Source organism: Myotis yumanensis, unplaced genomic scaffold, assembly GCF_028538775.1.
Source record: "Myotis yumanensis isolate MYYU_CA2020_CCGP unplaced genomic scaffold, mMyoYum1.0.hap1 SCAF_9, whole genome shotgun sequence".
Taxonomy (NCBI): domain Eukaryota; kingdom Metazoa; phylum Chordata; class Mammalia; order Chiroptera; family Vespertilionidae; genus Myotis; species Myotis yumanensis.
The window spans coordinates 11,722,134-11,737,067 of record NW_027223760.1 but is presented as its reverse complement, the minus strand read 5'-3'; the positions used below and the strand labels follow the sequence as shown (position 1 = coordinate 11,737,067).

The window sequence follows — 14,934 nt, the reverse complement described above, 5'->3', positions numbered from 1 at the left end:
CTATACCCCTGGGAGAGGAGGTGTCTGCCAGTTCTCAGGGACTGAGTGTATTGGGGAAATAAGGGAGAGAAGACCTCTTCACCTCCTTGGACCACACTGCTGCTTGAGGAAGTATTGGCTTCCCCAGGGATTCCAGCTTCAGCCCTGCTTTTCTTGCCTATGGCCCTTCTTATTTGCATATATACTTGACTATTTACACTTTCATTCCTTACATCAAGGCTAGAGGTAGCTATGAACTGACACATTTGCAAAACATGTTTAATTAGGCAGAAGATGGCCTTGCTCTGTGAAGTTATCAGGTGCTAGTTTCTCCACCTGTGTCAGAAGCAGACTCGGACATGTCCATCCTTAAGGAATCAGCAAATTTACTCCACTCCCTGCAGTAAGAAGAAGACAAAGGTCAAGGCTTTGACTCTTGAAAGATACAATTAAACTATTCATTATTTCCTCGTTTCAGATAAGAATTCTAAGTGTTCCCAATTATTTACGTTTTCAAGAACGGTTCCTGCTCCTGTGCCTTCTGCTCCCCCTTCTTGTTTGTCTTCTTGCCAAATACATGCTTCAGCTTAAACGACCGCCTGCTCCAAAATCCATGTTGCTAGAAAAAAGATGGGGAGACATGAACTCTACGTTTCCCCTGCTTTGTCTCGACACAGTACTTTGTCCTCCTCAAATTTACCTCTATATCAATGTCAGACGAAGATGTCAATCTGGAGAAAAAGCTGCTTGGAGGAAAATACATACCAACAGTTAGTGATTCATGCCATTCTCCATGTCTCTCACACATACAGTTCTGGTCTTATTCGGACTAATTGGGTACTTGGGTCTATATTCCTGAGCAAAATCACCACACACCTGGGACCTGGAAAATGATTCCTTGCATGCTGGGCTTCCAATTCTCTGTGACAGTTTAAAATGGCCCTGCAATGTCTCTGGGAGACCTATGTATGTAGCTTCGCATAGGATATAGGCAGGATTTTCAGTGTGTTACTGCATTTTTAAGCATGTGCAGTGTGGACAAAAGGGATCACACCTAACCAGACAAGCTCAGGGGAGGTCTGCATGGCAGTCTTGCAGACTCAGAGACCTAAAGTAACCACAAAGGATGGTCTGAAAATTCAATATTTAACTACACACAGGTTATAGTGGGTTCTCATGTCCTAGGCCAGTATTTTCCCTGACAAAGATCAACTTAGATCTTTACTGAGCCCATTTGTCTTCTTGCCTCTAAGATAACATATCTGTGAAATGTCTGGGTAACTTGTAAATTCCTCTTTTTTCTGGACCCTTCAGGGTGCAACAAATAGCACCAAGACATTCCCTCATTGTTATGTTATCAAGTTAATCGTCAACTGTTAATTATGTTGAACTGTCCTGTATCCATCTATGTAAAAGCAGCACATGTCCATCATTTCACTTTTCTCCTATCCCAGAGGTTTTCCTGCTTTGCTTTATCCCACCTCCTTAATCTATCACCAATGGAGTTCATGTAATCCACCTACATCCCTTTCCTTTGATTGCAATGTATAAATACAGATGTAACCCACCATTCTTTGGAGCATTACCTCAATTCTTAGAGGTTCTCCTTCCCAGCATATGTTGACAGTTTGGCTCAAATAAACTCACAAAAATTCTTTACAATGGTTTTTTTACGTTAACAGCAGCAAAAATTCAGCACTCTTTGGGGTCACCAACCTGCACCCAATCCTGCACCCAGCCCCTCCATTGGAGCACGCCTACCAACTCCACCACTATAATGACAGAATGGCACACATTGCTCCTATAAGGTGACATACTTCAGATGCTTGGTGGTTTTCAGATATGCATACCCTTGATGACCTGTGTAGTTTTCACCAGTGTCCTTAAAGTAAACACAAAGGTTTAAATCTCTTGACTTTCGTGATTTTGTGGGGTTTTCTGACTCAAGTGAATAATGGGCCATTTTCCGAGATCACCCCTGGCCGCTTACAGAAAGAGGAAGTTCCTCTCTTTAAAAAATTCTACTTTAAAAATCACCAGACCCATATTTACCTTGAGCTTCCCTTTTTCTTTAGCTTCCTCCGAAAAATCTATTTTGGAAGAAAACGTCATGATTATTCAGCACAATGACCTCTAAAGCTTTATTCCTTCTCTTTTAAGTGAGATGATTAATTTTCTGAGGACAGAAACTCTGTCTAGTCCTTTGTCTCTCCCATAGTCCTAACTTAGGACCTTGCATGCAGCTGGCAATGCATTTTATTGGTTGTTTCAGATCATATTCAGCAGATAATTCCCGATAAAAACTCTTAGAAGTAGCAAAGAAAATGAAAGTGCCTACCAGAAACCTACACAGCAGGTTTGTTTTAGGTCAAGAACAAGAGTAGGATGCCTGTTATTACTGATACTATTCATCATTGTTGAGGAGGTCCTAATTAATTTAATAGGAAAAATGAAGTACTGGAAGGAAAGAGACAAAACATATTTGCACGTGAGATAATGCACAACCTAAAAAGCCCAAGAGCATAGATTAAAATTTTAGTCAGTAAGATGGCTAAATCAAGACATGCAAATCTCAACAGCTTTCCTACATACCACAAATAACTAATAAAAAAATGAAAGAGTCCATTTACAATATCAATAAAATGTATAATGGAATAAACTTAACAAAAAATGTGCGAGACCCATTAAACCTCTTCTGAAGGACTTTAGAAAGAATACACAAAGTGAGGTACCATGTTCCTAGAAGGTAGTAAAGATGCCAATTCTCCTTAAATTAACCCACAAATGCACTGTAATCCTATTCAAATTCCAAGATAATTTTTAAACATAAACTGACCAACTGACATTTGGTAGAGAAAATATGCAATGAAATGTATGAAAAAGATAAGAAAAGGAGGCGTTTAACTTCCAAAAAGGAGTTTAAAATGGAACTGGAATTATATAGTGACACAGGCCGTAGCCAGTTTGGCTCAGTGGATAGAACATTGGCCTGCAGACTGAAGCATCCTGGGTTCCATTCTGGTCAAGGGCACAGTCCCGGGTTGCAGTCTTGATCCCTAGCAGGGGATGTGCAAGAGGCAGATGATCAATTTTTCTCTCATCATTGATGTTTCTATCTTTCTTTCCCTCTCCCCTCCTCCCTGAAAGCAATATACATATATAGATAGATAGATAGATAGATAGAGATATATAAATATATATATATATATATATATATATATATATATACTGATATATGTATATGTCTATATCATTATATATATATTGATACTGCTACTGACAGTTCTACTGGTACAAAACAAAGATAACTGGGTCAACAGAATACAGTCCACAGAAAGGTAAATTTCAGATCAGTGAAGAAAGAATGAGATCTTCAATAAAACATTTTAAGACAATTGGATCTTCATGTAGGGGAGTAACAGTCAACCACAAGAAAAGCAAATAAAACCAATGATAGTTTTTTTTTAATTTGAGAAAAAAAACAAATATTACAAAAAGGACTAGAAGAAAATATCAGACTACTTTCATACTGTGAGGTGACAAAGACCTCGCTAATAAAATCCACACCCTATAAACCAAGAGAAGATGGACAGATATGGTGACAGATGTCTACACACAGCCTACTCATCACAGCCCTTGCCCTCTTCCACCCTAGATTGTCTTCTTCCTGTTGATTTATGGAACTCTTTTTACATTAAATAACTTAATCCTTAGTGGCTTTCACTGAATTTCAATGTTTCAAATATTCCCCAGTGTTCTTTTTTGTTGTTGTTAATCCTCACCTAAGGATATTTTTTCCATTGTTTTTCAGAGAGTGTGGGAGAGAGGGGGCAGGAGGGAAAGAAGAGAGAGAAATAGGAATGTGACAGAGGCACATCAACTGGTTGCTTCCTGCATGGCAGGTGCCCTGCTACCCAGGTACCTGCCCTTGTCCTGGAATCAACCTGGGACCCTTCGGTGCTTGCACTGATGCTCTAACCACTGAGAAACAGCGGCTATGGCCCCGGTGTTTTTGTCTTTAAGGACACAGAACAGTGGAGTAGGAAGCACGGACTTCGCAGTCAGGCAGAACAGGGTCCTGCTTTTGCCGTTGCCACTGGGAGCTTAAGTCCATCTCCATCTATGGGAGAAGGTGGTACTATCTTCCTCACAGGATTGTGGGGATTGAATCGCTCATGTATATGGAAACATCTTCATCCTGTGCTTGGCATCAACCAGTGCTAAGTTTGTTAATGGTGTCACAGACAAGGTGGTCAAATCTATCAAAGTTTCTGCCTGTGGTATCAGGCTCAAAAAGCTGTTTCCCACCACCAGATTATAAATATATTGCTTCTGTTTTCTTCTAGTACTTATACAGGTTCTATTTGTTTTTACATTTTGTAAATATGTTTGTTTAAGATGAGAATATAAATCTGCTATTATTTTCCCTCTCAAATAATTAGGTGGCTTTTCTATTCCCATTTTTCATTTTCTTCCACAGATTAGAATATTAAAATGTGACATTTCAAAAGTCTTAGGGACATATAGGTCTGAAGCCACTTGGTCTTTACACATCTCTGCTCTGCTCCATGATGTGTTCACCCAGGTATTTCTCTCTTGGGGAGGCACATTATTAAAAATTGTTTACCATATTTTTAAGTTCTCAGGGGATGGAACTGCCTTACTATCACCTCAAAGAAAAATAGTGACACAGCTCACAAAAAAACTAGGAACAGCATGGCTGGAAGACTCTGGGAAAGCTTCATGAAGAAAGATGAACCTGAGCTGGCTTTTGAGATATTCACCAGACTTCCCCAGGGAGAGCACAATAAGGGAATTTTAGATGGGCAAAGGCATTTTAAAAAGTGGGAATGGGGCTGGTGTGGCTAGGTTATGGTGTGGGGTGCCTTTGGCTGGAATGGAGGGCTGTCATGACTGTTGAAAGGGTAAAGAAAATATGTTGGATTTATGGGGTAGAGTCAAGATCATCAGCTTACAAAATCGTTCTTTTAATGTCAGCAATCTGCCTATAGGGAAAAGTACACCATTATGTAATTGAACAAAAGGGACACAGACAAGCTCTAGGAACAGGTGACTCTAACATGACATGCTTTAGAGAAGCCTGATGCAGGATTTAGGTTGCAGTGTTTTAACTGAACCTACGAACACCATGCCTTACACACTGGAGAAGAAAGCTGCTAAGTATACCTTAAGAATTGACAAGATCACACTTTTATCATTATGCCATGTCCCATCTGCTAGGGTGACATAGCTCCATGAGGTTGGAGATTCTATATCTCTCCTCATTTTATCCAACAAAGTAAGAAATCAGGAAGAGAGTAATAGGTGAGTACATCAACTCAACCTCGTACATTTTGAGTTGAAGAAATTTTGCTATCATATCAAATCAGGCCTATAAAACTTAAGTTTCAAAATAGGCTAGTGGCTGGTATGGCTCAGTTGATAGACCATTGGCCTGTGGACTGAAAGGTCCCAGGTTCAATTCCAGTAAAGGGCACATGCCTGTGTTGTGGGCTTGCTCACAATAAGGGCCTTGCAGGAGGCAGCCCATCATTGATGTTTCTATCTCTCTCTCCCTCTCCCATCCTCTCTGAAATCAATAAAAATATATATTTTTGCCGAAACCGGTTTGGCTCAGTGGATAGAGCGTCGGCCTGCGGACTGAAAGGTCCCAGGTTGGATTCCGGTCAAGGGCATGTACCTGGGTTGCGGGCACATCCCCAGTAGGAAATGTGCAGGAGGCAGCTGATCGATGTTTCTCTCTCATCGATGTTTCTGACTCTCTATCTCTCTCCCTTCCTCTCTGTAAAAAATCAATAAAATATATTTTTAAAAAAATAAAATAAAAATATATATTTTTAAAATGGTCTAATGGCTTGTTATCTTGATTTCATTTCAGAGATTTCAAGGAGTGGGCTTCCTTTAGACATCCCAAGAATATAATTTGTAATAAAAAAAATAGAATAAAGCATATCTCAGTGCTCATGACTAAAGAAGAGCATCAAGTAGGAGTAGACAGGACTGTGGCTTTGATTTTCAGGTTGTGGGTTCTGAACCTCCTCAAAGATGGACTAGATATTGGAAATCTGAATTAACTGTTGTCTTACCACAAGGAGACAGAAAACTACAAAATAAAACGTTGTTACTGCAATCACAGGTGATGCAATGATGATTTCCTTCTTATATCTTGGCACTTCTTGCCTGAGCTAGAAGAAGGAGGAGGAAGAGGAAGAGGAGGGAGAGGAAGAGGGGAAGGTGGAAAGGGAGGGGAAGAAGAGGAGGTGGAGGGTGAGGAGGAGGAGGAGAATGAGGGGGAGGAGAATAAGAAGAACAAGAATAAGAACACCAACAACAACATTAAAAAAAACCCACAAAGATACAGAAAGCATAAAAACTAACTATTCTCTAGCCTATTCTAATGAATTGCTAGCTATTCTTAACTACTACTCTAAAACCCCACCTTTCCACATGGTTCTTAAGCAATATACCAAATCTTATAGGTTTTTAAAGAACATACCACATCTGATGTGTTATGTAATCTGATCATTAGCATGTTCTTGTACAATTTGTTTATCTTGGAATTTAGGTCCTCTTCTCATCTACCCTAGGAACAGTGGCACAAATCTCTAAATGAGCAAAGTGGAAGATCACTGTCTAAGCCAAAGTCACATGATCAAGACACGACTGAGAGGAGGTGCTCCTGGTCTTCCTACCTGGGTACTTTCATGGCATGTCCTAAATCAGTGATGGCGAACCTTTTGAGCTCGGCGAGTCAGCATTTTGAAAAACCCTAACTTAACTCTGGTGCCATATCACATATAGAAATTTTTTGATATTTACAACCATAGAAAAACAAAGATTTATATTTTTGATATGTATTTTATATATTTAAATGCCATTTAACAAAGAAAAATCAACCAAAAAAATGTTTGTGTGTCACCTGTGACAGGTGTGTCATAGGTTCTCCATCACTGTCCTAAACTGACTAAAAGTCCAGGTCAGGTGTTTCAGGACCTGTCCTTACCTCATTAGACACCCTCTCTTCCTGCTTCCCGAGGGTTTGCATCCTCTCATCTTTCCATTGTTCCTCATTCCACTCTGCGTTGGATATCTTTACTTCCTGCTGCTCAGTGAGCAGTCTCATCAGAAGGCCTATTCCAGAAAAGAGTTTCCTCGGTTAATTTTTGAAACTTGAATGATTAAGTTCAGGTTTAAGAGAAGGATTTCATCTGTTGTTTTTCAAATGATTCAGGGACATATCTGCATCATGTACATTTGAAAGAGGCAGTTTAATGAATGGTAATAAAGTTGATTCTATATCTTCTAGATTTCCCTCCAAGAAATAAGGCAATTGGTAATTTAGTGCACTATTAACATCACTTTTATCATTAAAGTCTAGCTGCTCACTCATAATGGATGCGGAAGTGTCGCCTTTTTTGACTGAGGATGCCCTCTCTGGCTCAATGGTCAGCTCAGTGCTGGAGTCCTGCCGGGCCTGTAATGTGTTCATTAGCGGTCCTTTTATTATGAGTTCTTCATCTGTCAAAAAAGAAGAAATCGAATTTGATATTGAAGGACTCACGGGATAGTTATTTGTCAGTCCACAGCCATACATCCAAGTCCAATATATAGGGAATCAGCAAGTATCTGAGTGCCGTTTGGAGAAGAGAAATATAAACCCCAACTTACATCTATGATTGTCAACAAAACAAAAGGAGAAACTGTCTCTTTTTTTAAAGTGGTTAATTACTTAGAACATTCCATAGCATGACATATGGTGACTATATTTAGGATTATTCCATTGGTCCCCAAGGGCCAACTGCCGGTTACTGGAGGAAAGCCAGGGCTGGAACACCCACTCAGTTAGATGCTCTGCAGATCTACTGTGAACTCCTCACATTCATGCACCCATCCTGTCCTGCTTCAGATGCAGAGGGGGCCTGAGCCTTCCTCTCTCCGCTCTTCAGAATGCTTGTGTTCTTGCTACCATCACAGATGACCACGATTAACACCCACTGCTAACACGTCCTCATCTGGACACACCCTTCTCCACTAACCCACCGATTCCTCACTTGGGCCCAGCTTCCACATATGCCAGCCCCATAACAGACGGCTCTAAACAGAAGAAAAAAAGTCTACCCTCACTCTGTGCTTAAGATATAGGCAGGCATCTAGGATGTACATTAAGAGACTTGCCAGGTTGTGTACCACTGTGGAATGTTCAATAAATCTATGGAATAATATTTGGGGTTCTGAAATACATAAGGGAAAAATAACTTTTGTCAGATGCCTACTTTGCTATCATTTCATGTCATTTCTTATATTTTCAGCTGTACTTGGGGAACCATCCAAAGATTCTGACTGTGTGAAGGTCAAGTGCACCATTGTGCAGCTGGTACACAAGAATTTTCAGAATAATTAAAAGTATTGCTGGTGGTGATAAGGGTGAGAGAAGGAGGTAACGTCCTGGGAAAGAGCATGGGCTTGTGGAGAGCCCCAAACTGGGAGCTGGAGACCTGGGCACGCGGTGACAGCTGTCAGCCCTTTCCGGTCTTGTTTTCACTCACCTTAAAAGGAGATGAAAATGCCTGTTCTGCCCACTGTTGGGGCAGAAGGGAGTAATATCATTGGTCAAAACATTGTTTTCAAAATAAGCAACACTGACTCTATATCAGTAGCACAGATCACTGATAGAAACTTGTATTTAAGCTATCTGGGCATGAAAACACATTTGGGAAGTTATCAAGTAGCTGCCAATAAACCTAACGTGTAGAAAAATACTTAAAAGCACACGACTGTTTGGTGGATAGAACACCTTGTGCTTCAGAGCAAGTTCAGAGGTGCACAGTCTATAAAGAAAGAGCCCTCCCATGCCATAGAAGGGATGGGTAGCAGCTTCTGGTGATGGATCCAAAAACTCTCAGGTTCCAAATAACACTTACATAAAACAGCATCATTTGTACTCTTTTCATAAACTTGCAAAAACAAACAAAATAAAAATGTATCTTCATCTGTCTACACTGCAAAGGGCAATTGAAACCTAATGCATACAAAAGAGTTTACAAACTGTGACACACTAATGAACAATTTCTCTTTTGGAAGCAAAGCACCCGGCAGAGAGCACAACACACACGATGTAGCCATTAATGGTAATATCCTTCCCTTCATCTGACTTTTAGCAAAGAGAAGTTCTTAAAATGTTAGAGTTGAACTCTGATTAAATGAATAAAAATAATACAGTTACTTTATTTGCCTACAAATGTATCGTCATTGATTACAAATAAAAAATGAAAACAAAATAAAAATTAAGAAGTTTATCATCAGGCAATTGAGACTCACCACAAGGTGTGTCGGTCACACATTCGATCTCACAATTCAGTTTGACTGTCTTTGCAACAGCCTCAATATGATTTTTAAATTGGCAGAGGCAGCAGGCCAAATGGTTAGGTAAGATACTATAAATGGAAACATACAGAATTATATTAGTGACAGAGGAGTTACTTGGAAAACAGTTGTTTTTTAAAACTTAAACATGCACCTACTGTATGACATAGCCATTCCACTTTCAGGCACTTATCAAGAGAAATTGAAGTATATTTCCATAAACAGACTTGTACATAAATATTCACAATAGCTTTATTGGTAATAGTCAAAAATTGGCACAAGTCAAATAGCCATCAATGTTGAAAAATACGGATATATCCATTTTTAATGGAATACTATTCAGCAATAAAAGGACATGAATTATTGATAGGCAAAACAACATAGACTAAACCTATATAATAAAAGACTAATATGCAAATCGACCAAACTGCAGAACGACCAGTTGCTATGATGTGCACTGACCACCAGGGGGTAGATGCTCAATACCGGAGCTGCCCCTTGGTGATCAGTGCACTCCCACAGAGAGAATGCCTCTCAGCCAGAAGCTGGGCTCATGGCTGGTGAACACAGAGGTGGTGGTGGTGGTGGTGGCGGGAGCCACTCCTGCCTCCACAGCAATGCTAAGGATGTTCAAGTGCTAGCTTAGGCCCACTACCTATAGGGAGCTGTCACTGGGCATCCACCAAGATCTGGGCTGAGAGATACTCCCCCGCCCCCCTGCCCCCATTGCACGATTTTCATGCACTGAGCCTCTAGTCTTAAAATAATCAGCTGAAGAAAGGAGGCCAGTTAGAAAAGAGTAGATACTATACGATTTCATTTATATAAAATTCTAGAAAATGCAAACTAACCTATAGTAACACAAAGCAGATCAGTGTTTGCACAGGAATTGGGAAGGGCAAGGAGGAGTGGGAAGGAAGAATTATAAAAGGGACATGATACAGCTTTTTGAGGTTATAGACAGTTTGATTTAATGATGGCTTTGTGGTGTGCAGGAGGCATCCAATCAAACAATTGATATGTCTCCCTCACATTGATCTCTCTCTCTCTCTCTCTCTCTCTCTCTCTCTCTCTATCCCTTTTATCCCACTCTCTTCCTCCCTTCCACCCTCACTAAAAATCGATAGGAAAAACATCTCCTGGTTAGTATTAAAAAAAGACAAAAAAAAAAAAACACAAAAAAACACTCCAGCCTGCCGGTGTAGTTTAGAGACTGAGAATTGACGTATGAACCAAGAGGTCACAGTTGGATTCCGGGTCAGGGCACAGGCCTGGATGCAGGCTCAATCCCCACTAGGTTACATGCAGGAAGCAGCTGATCAATGATTCTCTCATCATTGAGGTTTCTCTCTCTCTCTCTCTCTCTCTCTCTCTCTCTCTCTCTCCCCTCCCTCTGCCTCTCCCTCTCTAAAATAAATAAAAATATATATTTTTTAAAAACTTCTGGTCTTCAGTGATAAGTTTAGTAGAAGGCACAACCTTGGAAAAGATATTTAGTAAACACATATCTTACAGAAAGGACTTGATATAAAACACTCTTAACACTTAATGATAAGATAAATATCAAATTAAAATGGATTTGAACAGACACTCCATTGAAAAATGTATTTTCACATAGACATTCCACACATCAGCTATTAGAAAATGCAAGTTAGAATCACACTGCAATACAAATGCATTCCTACTAGAAAGGCTACTTTAAAAAATCAAACAGAAATATAAAGGTCAGGTGAAACTGTGGAGCAATTGCAACTCTCATCTACTGCTGGCGGGAAGGCGAGATGGAACAACCACGTTAGAACACAGTTAGGCAGTTTCTTTACTAGTTAGATATGCACTCAGCATATAATGCAGCAACCCCACCCTTAGGTATCTTACTCCAAAGCAATGAAAACGTATGTTCACACAAAGACCTGCATGTGAGTATTTTTTGCATCTCTATTCATAATAGCCAAAAAACTAGAAACAGCTCAAATATCCATTACCCGATTACTACAGAAACAAACTAGTATATACACACAATTGGAATACTATGCAGCAATAAAAAAAGAAATGTACTACTGATAGATGCAACAACTAAGATGGATCTCAAAAGGATCATGCTACATGAAAGAAGCCACACACAAAAAGCTACACTACATACAGCATGTCAAACTCACAGCCCACGGCCACGTGCCTCATTTATTTGGATTATTTGAGTTTGACACACTTGCTCTACATGATTTCATTTATTAGACACTCTGTAAAAGGCAGGACTACAACAATAAAAAAATCAGACCTGTACTTGACAGGGGCTTGAGGTGGGAGGAGGAACTGACTGCAGAGAAATATGAGGGGACCCTAGCCAGCTTGGCTCAGTGGATAGAGCATCAGCCTGTGGACTGAAGGATCCCAGGTTCGATTCCGGCCAAGGGCACATGTCAGGGTTGCGGGCTCATTCCCCAGTAAGGGGTGTGCAGGAGGCAGCCAATCAATGATTCTCTCTCATCATTGATGTTTCTATCTCTCTCTCCTTCTCCCTTCCTCTCTGAAATCAATAAAGAAATACATTTAAAAAAAGAAGAAATATGAGGGGCCCTGTGGGGATGATAAAAGTGTTCTGGATCTCTAATGTGATGGTGCTACATTTATCAAGACTGCACATTTATCAGAACTCACTAAACTGTACGCTTTAAAAGAGAGAATTGTATTAAATACAAATTATACTTAAATAAACCCGACTTAAGAAAATAAAAAAGCAAACCATAAGAACCAAGTGAAAATAAATATAAGAAAAATCAACTTGCCGAAACCTCTTTGGCTCAGTGGATGGAGCCTGCGGACTGAAAGGTCCCAGGTTCGATTCCGGTCAAGGGCATGTACCTGAGCTGAGGGCACATCCCCGGTAGGGGATGTGCAGGAGGCAGCTGATCGATGTTTCTCTCTCATCGATGTTTCTAACTCTCTATCTCTCTCTCCCTTCCTCTCTGTAAAAAATCAATAAAATATATTTAAAAAACAAAAAGAAAAATCAACTTACAGTTTTTCTAATTCAGGAGCTGTCATGAGAATGTTATCAAGTGTTGTCAATGTCACTTGTGTTCTTCCCATGTCTCTGAAGGAGAAGGACCAAACATGCATGATATGAACCCAAAGACAAAAATTTTATTCTTGAAAAAGACACTTAACAACATCTGTTGACCTAAATTCTGGCTTCTCTGTCAAGCCAGCTCCATAATTCAAGGTGCTTTAGTTTATTTTCCATACATAATCATTTTAGAGAGCTCTTCTTGAAGAAATTTAAATGTATTGCATCATCAGATTAATGTATTTTCATCATCAAACTAATGACTTTGGTGAACAGTACAATGTGTTATTTTGTTTTTGTGTTACCATCATCCTACTTCTCATTCTCTGTTCCAACCACTATTTGATCACTTTTTTAAAAAAGCACAGAATGTATAACTTATTCCTTTTTTCTTCTTGAGATCCATGGTATTTCTCCATGCATCTACATGTTTCATGTCCAAATGTGTTTTTCAACACTGCTCCCTTTCTCTGCTGGCTGTCTTGCCCTTGTACATTTTTTATCACTTTTCTGTGCCAATAAATCATTTTTGAGAATAACCCCGTTAAAATTTAAATTATGAGTTTTTTTGTCAAAATGCAAAATTGTTCTTCTTTGACAAAAGAAAGAACAGAAATCATCTCATGAGCCATGAAATTGTTGCAATACTTACAAATATTTCAATGCTGGCAAATTAAAAAGATATGGATCTTGAACAGTCATCAGAGGATTTTCATGTAGAATTCTGGAAAATGCAATAGAATTAAAATTGTCTGCATTTTTAATAACTGCTATGAAAGTTTATATTCATTTTGTTGGTTCTAAACGTGAAGGTTAAAAAAATCATTTTTCGTCTATTCCCAGAAATCACCCTTAGAATCTGTAAAGCATTCTCTTTTGTTGTTGTTAATCTCACCTGAAGATATTTTTTCCACTTCTTTATTTAGAGAGAGTGAGAGAGAGAGACAAATGAACAACAACAGCACATCGATATGAGAGAGACACATGGGTTGGTTGCCTCCACCACATGACCCAATGAGGGCCAGAAATAGAACCTACAACTCAGCTATGTGCCCTTGACCAGGTATTGAACCCAGAATCCCTTGTTGTATGGGCCAATTCTCCAACCACTGTATAACACAGGCCAGGGCTACAAAGGATTCTTAATTGGGGAACTACCCAAGTCTCTGAATGATAAAGTGCAGAAGAGAAAGTAAAAAATAAAAAAGAAGAAGAAAGAAGTGGATAGCAAAGAAAAATATACTGAAGAACCTTTCAGATTGAAAACCCCATTATTAACTATGCTGAGAGGAAGCTCCTGCTCTACAGAAAATCCATTTCTTTTTTCTTTTTTTCAATATTTCTTTATTCATTTCAGAGAGGAAGGGAGAGAGAGAGAGATAGAAACATCAATGATGAGAGAATCATTGATATGCTGCCTCCTGCACACCGCCTACTGGAGATCAAGCCTGCAACCCAGGCATGTGCCATTGGCCAGTATTTAAACTGGGACCCTTCAGTCCCCAGGCCGGTGCTCTATCCACTGAGCAAAGCCGGCCAGGGCAAGGAAATACCATTTCCAATGTCCTCATAATTCAAGGTGCTTTTCTATCATCTCCAGAAATTTTTTAAAATCCAGTGTAAACCATCAAGTTAAATAGAAAAACAGACCTAATTCCTTGCTTTTGGAGCCACAAATGGGATAGATGTAAGGGGAACTGGTGAAAGCCATGCTCCTATCACGTACTCCCATGTGTATTCTTGCATCACAGGCTTTCTTACAATGTATGTAATCACCTATTTACTTGTCAATTTCTTGACTATTAGTGCCTGACATTTACTAGGAATTTAATGGATGCTTGTTTAAAAAATAAATAATATTTTGATTACATATCAATCAAATAAATAAATTTCTTAATTGACCCAAACTTTTATTCCCAGTGCTGAAATAAATTTTCCTCTCAATTCAGTATTACCACCCACCCCCCTCAATTCTTGCAAACAAAGAAGCCCATGCCAAAAGTCAGTCCTGGGAAAGCAGAGCATGGCATATGTCAGTTAAACAAGTCTCTTGGACACTTTGTACCTTAGTTTCCTCATTTAAAGAAGAAAAAAAAACTGAGCTTATACCCAGCCAACCAATCACTGTATGAAGTTTTTACACATAGCTTTTTACATGTGTTCATCTTCTATTTCACTCACAACTTGTGTAACAGCTGCATTCCATGCCAGGTCTGAAATGTTCCAAAGTTCACTTTGGTGATTAAATTGCAACCAAGATTTCTATTAAAAAAGGACAAGAGCAAAAGAAGAGAAAAAAATTCTTTCAGATCACTTATCCTTTAGCAGAGATTCTAATTTATATATGATAAAACAACCTCAATACTCCCTCTATATACCAAAATTCTTACTATGGGAGATATTTGCTTATGGTTTATGCTTTCATGTTTATACATGTGGTGCATTAGATTAAAAAAATGCTTCTATTAAACTGATCTATATTTCTCTGAAATAAAGCTACACAA

The 14,934-nt window shown here is 39.2% G+C and overlaps 1 protein-coding gene across 1 annotated transcript; it reads right to left on the bottom strand.

The window, feature by feature from the left end:
* Positions 1 to 295: 295 nt before the first annotated feature.
* Positions 296 to 13,148, bottom strand: LOC139016773 (leucine-rich repeat-containing protein 37B-like). The gene is made up of 9 exons (XM_070424993.1): positions 13,083 to 13,148; positions 12,383 to 12,457; positions 9,319 to 9,434; positions 7,387 to 7,518; positions 7,004 to 7,131; positions 2,032 to 2,069; positions 680 to 722; positions 489 to 598; positions 296 to 377 (listed from the first exon to the last, which is right to left on the bottom strand). The coding sequence occupies exons 1-9, from the start codon at positions 13,130 to 13,132 to the stop codon at positions 296 to 298; spliced, it is 774 nt and encodes a 257-aa protein (XP_070281094.1). The 5' UTR covers positions 13,133 to 13,148.
* Positions 13,149 to 14,934: the final 1,786 nt, after the last annotated feature.